This window comes from Ammospiza nelsoni, chromosome 27 (assembly GCF_027579445.1).
Source record: "Ammospiza nelsoni isolate bAmmNel1 chromosome 27, bAmmNel1.pri, whole genome shotgun sequence".
NCBI classification, from domain to species: domain Eukaryota; kingdom Metazoa; phylum Chordata; class Aves; order Passeriformes; family Passerellidae; genus Ammospiza; species Ammospiza nelsoni.
The window spans coordinates 6,062,426-6,069,670 of NC_080659.1; the positions used below are offsets into that span (position 1 = coordinate 6,062,426).

Sequence of the window (7,245 nt, forward strand, 5' to 3'; positions counted from 1 at the left end):
GGTGGGTTGGGGGGGTCAAAAACCGGGTGAGGGGACCCCAAAACCTCACGGAGAGGAACGAGGTGAGGGGGACCCCAAGAACCAAATAAAGGGACCCCACAAACGGGTGAAGGAACTCCCGGAACCAAATAAAGGGACCCCAAAAGCAGCTGAGGTTCCAAGGAACCACCAGGGGGACCCCAAATACCAGATGAGACCCCAAAACCAAATGATAGACCCCAAAACCCAAGCGAAGAGACTCCAAAACAAGTGAAGGACCCCAAAAGCAGCTGAGGTTCCAAGGAACAACCGGGGGGGACCCCAAAGATCAGATGAGACCCCAAAAGCAAATGAAGGCTCCCAAATCCAAGTGAAGGACCCCAAAAGCAGCTGAGGTTCCAAGGAGCACCCCAAATACCACATGAGACCCCAAACCCAAGTGAAGAAACCCCAAGAACCAAGGGAGGGACACCAAAAGCAGCTGAGGTTTCCAAGGAACAACCGGGGGGACCCCAAAGACCAGATGAAACCCCAAAACCAAATGAAGGCCCCCAAAGCCAAGCGAAGGACCCCAAAAACCAAATGAAGGCCCCCAAATCCAAGTGAAGGACCCCAAAACCAAATGAAGGCCCCCAAATCCAAGTGAAGGACCCCAAAACCAAATGAAGGCCCCCAAAGCCAAGTGAAGGACCCCAAAACCAAATGAAGGCCCCCAAATCCAAGTGAAGGACCCCAAAACCAAATGAAGGCCCCCAAATCCAAGTGAAGGACCCCAAAAACGGCCGGGGGGCTCGCGCTGTGCTCGGGTTTATTGGTGGGTACGAATTTCACAGTTTGGATTCTCCATCACCAATCGGGGGTGGGGGGCTGAGGTAAAACCGCCCCCCCAAACCCACCCCGTGCCCCCCACCCCCCCAAAAAGCCCCCGCCGTTGGGTCAGTCGGCGCCGTCGACGCGCAGGGGGGCGCGGGGCGCCCGGGGGGCGCACGGGGGGTGCCCGTTGAGCTGGGCGGGCACCGGGGGGCTCTTCTTGGGCACCAGGGGACACGCGGCCCCCCCCGGGGCAGGCGCGCTTGGGGCTCGGCCGCTGCATCTTGTGCTCCAGCTGCATGTGGTGCTGGGGGGGGCAGCCCCAGGCACGCCCTGCGGGGCACACGGGGTCAGGGGGGCACAACGGGGGGCAGGGGGGCACAACGGGGGGCAGGGGGGCACAACGGGGGGGCAGGGGGGCACACACGGGCATGGGGGGCACACACGGGGCTCAGGGGGGCACACACGGGCATGGGGGGGCACACACGGGGCTCAGGGGGGCACACACGGGCATGGGGGGGCACACACGGGGCTCAGGGGGGCACACCACGGGCATGGGGGGCACACACGGGGCTCAGGGGGGCACAACGGGGGGCAGGGGGGGCACACACGGGGGCAGGGGGGGCACACACGGGCATGGGGGGCACACACGGGCATGGGGGGCACACACGGGGCTCAGGGGGGCACACACGGGCATGGGGGGGCACACACGGGGGTCAGGGGGGCACACACGGGGTCAGGGGGGTACACACGGGGGTCAGGGGAGCACACACGGGCTCAGGGGGGCACACACGGGCATGGGGGGCACACACAGGCAAGGGGGGCACACACGGGGGGCAGGGGGGGCACACACACGGGGGGCAGGGGGGCACACACGGGCATGGGGGGCACACACGGGCATGGGGGGCACACACGGGGTCAGAGGGGTACACACGGGGGTCAGGGGGGCACACACGGGGCTCAGGGGGGCACACACGGGGGCAGGGGGGCCACACACGGGCATGGGGGGCACACACGGGGGGCAGGGGGGCACACACGGGCATGGGGGGCACACACGGGCATGGGGGGCACACACGGGGTCAGGCGGGCACACGGGGGTCAGGGGGGCACACACGGGCTCAGGGGGGCACACACGGGCATGGGGGGCACACACGGGCATGGGGGGCACACACGGGGGTCAGGGGGGCACACACGGGGGTCAGGGGGGCACACACGGGGTCAGGGGGGCACACACGGGGGGCAGGGGGGCACACACGGGCATGGGGGGCACACACGGGCATGGGGGGCACACACGGGGTCAGGGGGGTACACACGGGGGTCAGGGGGGGCACACACGGGGCTCAGGGGGGCACACACGGGCATGGGGGGCACACACGGGGGTCAGGGGGGCACACACGGGGGTCAGGGGGGCACACACGGGGGTCAGGGGGGCACACACGGGCTCAGGGGGGCACACACGGGCATGGGGGGCACACACGGGGTCAGGGGGGTACACACGGGGGTCAGGGGGGCACACACGGGCATGGGGGGGTGGCACGGGGCAGGGGAGGGGGGGGGGGGGGACATGGGAGGGGGGTGTGGGGGCATTGGGATGGGTGCTTTGGCACTGGTGGGGTTTGGGATGGCTGTCTGGGGCACCGGGGTTGTGGGGTGGGTGTTCAGGCACTGGGGGGATGAGTTTTGGGAACTGGGGGACACCGGAGTGTGGCACCTCCAGGTGTTGGGCACCGGGAGCAGCTGGAATGGGAGCAGGGAGCCCAGTGGTGCTCAGATCTGTGAGAGTTGGCACCCACTGGAGTTGGGCATCCCCGGGCACTGGGAACCCCAAGGCTTGGGAGCACTGGCACTGGGAACCCCAAGGTTTGGTTACTGGGAGCCACTGGTGCTGGGCACTGGGATCCACTGGTTTTGGGCACCCCTGGGGCATCAGGGACCCGCTGGGTGCCAGGGTCTGTGTGCTGGGACACCAAATGGGCACTGGGACCTTGCTCCCCTTGGGCACCCCCTGACTGGGAAATGGGGACCCACCCGAGCTGGGACCTTGGTGCTGGGCACCTCCAGGACCTCTGGGCGCTGGGACCGTCACCAGCACACACTGGAACCCACTGGTGCCACTGGCACCCACCCCCAGCACCGGGCACCCCAGGCCTTGAGCTCCAGTGCCCCCTGGAGCTGGGCACCCCTTGGTGGGCACTGGGACCCCCTGGCAGCCCGGGTACCCCACCCTGGAACCCCTGCACAGCTCTGGGCGCCCCTGTGGGCACAGGGGTGGTGGCACTGGGTGCCCCGGGTACCTCAGGATGTTCTCGATGCAGCTGCGCTGGCGGAACAGAGCGTTGACCACCGGGGAGCCCTCGGGCACCAGCGGGGCCTTGCACAGGAAGGCCAGGATGGACAGGACGCTGTGGAAGCCCTGGAACTCGGGCTCGGCCTCGGTGCGGAAGGAGATGCGCTGGCACAGCTCCGTCAGGATGGCCAGGTCCAGGATGATGGGGCTGGCCAGCAGCGAGTCCTGCGGGCAGCCGGGGGTCAGCAGCCACCCTGGGACACCCCGGGGACGCCGTGGGGACACCCCGGGGACGCCCTGCACGCACCTCGCAGGTGTTGTGGATGACGATGGTGTTGGTGCCGCCCATCATGATCTCGGACGTGTACTCATCCAGCGCCCGCTTGCTGTCCCCCACGTAGGGCACGTACTTGATCACCACCTGCCAAAGCCACGTCCCCGTCACCCCACTGTCACCCCCGCGTGTGTGTGACCCCCCCGGGCCCCCTCCCCACTCACGCAGTGGTCGGGCTTGTCCTGGGGGCCGTAGAGGACGGGGTTGGCCTGCACCGTGTCGTCCACCACGTTGCTCTTGGAGATCTCCTTGGAGCGGAACTGCTGCGGCGCCGACAGGTTCTTGCCGTCGTTGTTGCCCAGGTGGTTGTAGCTCACGATGGACTTGGTCTGGGCGGGGGGCACGGCCGGGTCACCCCCCGTGCCCCGCGGGTGGGGACAGACCCCGCCGAGCCCCCACGCACCTTGAGGCCGGCGCCCACCAGGAAATCCACCAGCACCGACTTGAGCTTGGTCTGGCCCGACTTGAAGTCGTCGCCGCCGATGAAGACGCGGCGCTGGGCGGCCAATTCCACGGCGCCGGGCACGAACGTGTTCTGGGGGGAGCCGTTGATGTAGGCACAGCCCTCCAGGATGCTGGCCACGGCGAACAGCGTGGACGGGGACACCTCCAGGCCTCGCTGCGGGGACACGGGGCGGCTCAGCGGGGCTGTCACCCTCCCAAAGGTGTCACCCTTCCCAGAGTGTCACCCTCTCGAGAATGTCACCCTCCCCAGAGCGTCACCCTCCCCAGAGCGTCACCTCGATGGCCCTCAGCAGGTTGTCGGCGGTGTCGTTGAGCCCCGGCACGATGTCGCAGAACCTCTCCGTGTTGGCCGTCCACAGGACGATGACTTTGTCCACGCCGCTGCTCTCCTTGAAGTCTCGGATGTCCCTGCGGATCTGCTCCACCTGGGGCGGGTGTGGGGCACAGATCGGCTCGGTGCCACCTCCCCCGTGTCCCCTGTCCCCTCCCCGCCCGCCCGGCCGCACCTGCTGGGCCATGGGGCCGCTCAGGACGTTGTCCGCCCGCTCCTCCTGGTTGGCGGCGATGAACTCGGGGATGTAGATGGACGGACGGGGCTTCATCTTCTCCATGTGCGGCCACAGCTGCTCCTGCAGCGGCCACTCCAGCACCTCCGCCCGCCGCATGGCCTCGGCCAGGTTCAGCGAGGAGATGTCCCAGCCTGGGGGACAGGGGGTGACCCAGGCGCTCGGGGGGTCCCGCGCCGCCCGGGGGGCCCCCCGTACCCCACCTACCGTCGAACACGATGTCGTTGGGGTGCACCATGGGCAGCAGGTCCCGGAAGGGCACGTACACGTCACCCGAGGGGCCCGTGCCCAGGCACACGGTGGAGGCTTGCAGCAGGGAGCCGTAGTAGTTGGCTGTCTGGGAGGGGATGGGCAGAGATGAGGGGCTGGGGGGGTCAGAGGGGCCCTGCACCCCCAGAGTGAGGGGCGGGGGCTGCAGAGCCCCTCTGAGGGCAGGGAGGGCACTGGGGGGCAGCACGCCAGGTCGGCTGAGCTGGGCGTCCCCAGCCCTGCGGGGTGACCCCAGGTGCCAGGACATCACAGGGGTCCTTCTGGGGACACCCCGGGGACGTGGCCCTTGTGGGGTCACGCTGGGTGCCCTCAGACCTCGCTGGGGTCACAGTGAGGACACCCATGCCACTGAGGTCACTCTGGGGACACCCTCTTTACTGGGGTCACGCTGGGGACACACCTCTTGCAGGGACCCTGCTGGGGACACCCACCTGGCTGGGATCAGGCTGGGGACACCCACCTGGCTGGGGTATCTCTGGGGACACCTACCCTGACGGAGTGACACCGGGGACACCCACCTCACTGGGATCTCTCTGGGGACACCCACCTTGAAGGGGTCACACTGGGGACACCCCCCTTGCTGGGCACACGCACCTTGCGGCCGGTTTTGGTCATCCAGGAGAGCCCCAGCCTGTTGGCCAGCACGGCCGCCGTCACGGTGGTGCCGTTGTTGCCCCCCCAGCCCACCAGCATCACCCCCAGGCGCGGCACCTGCCGGCCCGTGCGGAACGTGAAGCGGGTGGAGCACGGCCGCACCTGGGGACGGAGGGGACACAGAGAGGGCACAGCTGGGGGCGGCGGGGACGGGCCGAGCCCCCCCGAGCCCCCCGGAGCCCCTGCCCACCTTGGTGACGCCGTTCTCCTTGCAGACGTGCACCGTGCTGTAGGTGTACTTGGCCTCGATGAAGTCCTTGCTGTAGGTGACGTCGGGGCTGTCCACGAGGAATGGCTCTGCCATTGTTCCTGGAGCTGCAATGGCAGGAAATGGGTGTCAGCGGCCGGGCCACCCCCGGGCCCTCCGCCCTGCCGGGACGTGGCTGTGCCGCCCGTGGGGACCTTGGCTCCGTGCCCTGCGCGCCGCCGGTTCGGTCGCTGCGGCCCCGTCCCGCAGTGTCGGGGACAGGGGGGCTTTGGGGGGCACAGCCGCACCCCAGGAGCGCGCAGAGGGCCCAGAGGGGGGCGCGGTGCCGCTCAGGGCAGGCAGGGACTGTCCCCTGTCCCCTCTCTGGGGGTGGCACTGCAGGACCAGGGATGCTCCGGGGGACAGGGGTGTCCCTGCACGCCGGGGGGCTCTGGGGGTGCAGGGGGACGCTGTGGGGACAGCCCCGCACCCTGGGGTGGCGCACAGGGGGACCAGGGGTGTCCCTGCTCCTGAGGGTGACAGAGCGCGCAGGGGACGTGGGGACAGAGGCTGTCCCGGCTCCCAGGCATGCGGAGAATTTGGTGACAGGGGCGGTCCCTACGCCCTGGGGTGACAGATGGGGCAGGGGACGTGGGGACCAGCGCTGTTCCCACTGCCAGAGCCGTCCCAGGGGACATCGCGACCAGGACTGCCCAGGGGTGGCAGAGGGGACGCGGGGACAGAGGCTGTCCCTGCACCCCGGGGTGGCACCGGGGGAACAAGGGCTGTCCCTCTCCCGGGGAAAGGGCGCTTGGGGACAGCGGCGTCCCCGGGGTGGCACAGGGGGACACCGCGCCGAGGGCACGGCGGGACCCGGACCCGCAAACCCGAACCGCTCCGGGTCAGTCCCGCCCCCCGCGGGCACTCACCGGGCCGGGCCGCGCCGGGCGCGCAGGAGCCGGAGCCGGTGCCTGAGTCTGTATCGGTGCCGGTGCCCGGTGTCCGGTGCCAGTGGTTGCGCCCGTTGCCCGTTGTCCGGTGGCGATACCCTGTGCCCGGTGTTCGGTGCCCGGCGCCGGCAGCCGGTGTTCGGTGTTCAGTGTCCGGTGTTCTGTGCCCGATGTTCAGTGCCCGATGCCTGGTGTCGATGCCCGGTGTCCCGTGCCCGGTGTCCGGTGCTGCCCCGCGGGGACGATGCGATCGCGCTGCGGCCGCCCCGGCTCCCGCCGCTTAATCGGCTCGGCGGCCCCGCCCCGGCCCCGCCCCCGCCCGGCCCCGCCCCCCGCACGTGCCCACCGGCACCGGCAGCCCCGGACCCCCCGGACCCCCCCGACCCCCGGTGCCGGGGCACGTGCGGGGCTCCCCGGGCCCCGCCGGCCGCTCGTACCGGGAGAGGGGGGCGGGAGGGGCCGGCCGGGACGGGGAAGCGGCCGCTGACCCGGGAAGGGGAAGTGTCGCCGGGGCCGGTCCCGGGCCGGGACCGGGGGTCCCGCCGCCGCCTTCCGGCCATTGAGAGCCCCGGGCCGGCGGCTTCCTGCGCCCGGGACCCGCGGGCGCCTTCCCACGGCGCCGCTCCCACGGGGCTGCCAGCCCGGCACCGGCACCGGCACCGGCACCGGCACCGTGCTGCCGCTGTTATCCCGCTGCTGCCCCCGGTGTGGGCACCCCAAAAACCACGGCACCCTGGAGCCCC

At 70.1% G+C, this 7,245-nt stretch overlaps 1 protein-coding gene across 1 annotated transcript; it reads right to left on the reverse strand.

The window, feature by feature from the left end:
- Positions 1-770: 770 nt before the first annotated feature.
- ISYNA1 (inositol-3-phosphate synthase 1) lies at positions 771-6,741 on the reverse strand. Its single transcript, XM_059489550.1, is given in 13 exon segments — positions 771-1,041; positions 1,043-1,105; positions 1,107-1,122; positions 3,084-3,301; positions 3,384-3,497; positions 3,575-3,739; positions 3,814-4,029; positions 4,151-4,300; positions 4,382-4,575; positions 4,649-4,778; positions 5,306-5,467; positions 5,556-5,680; positions 6,482-6,741. Coding segments are annotated over 12 exon segments (1,668 nt in total). The 5' UTR covers positions 5,670-5,680; positions 6,482-6,741; the 3' UTR covers positions 771-915.
- Positions 6,742-7,245: the final 504 nt, after the last annotated feature.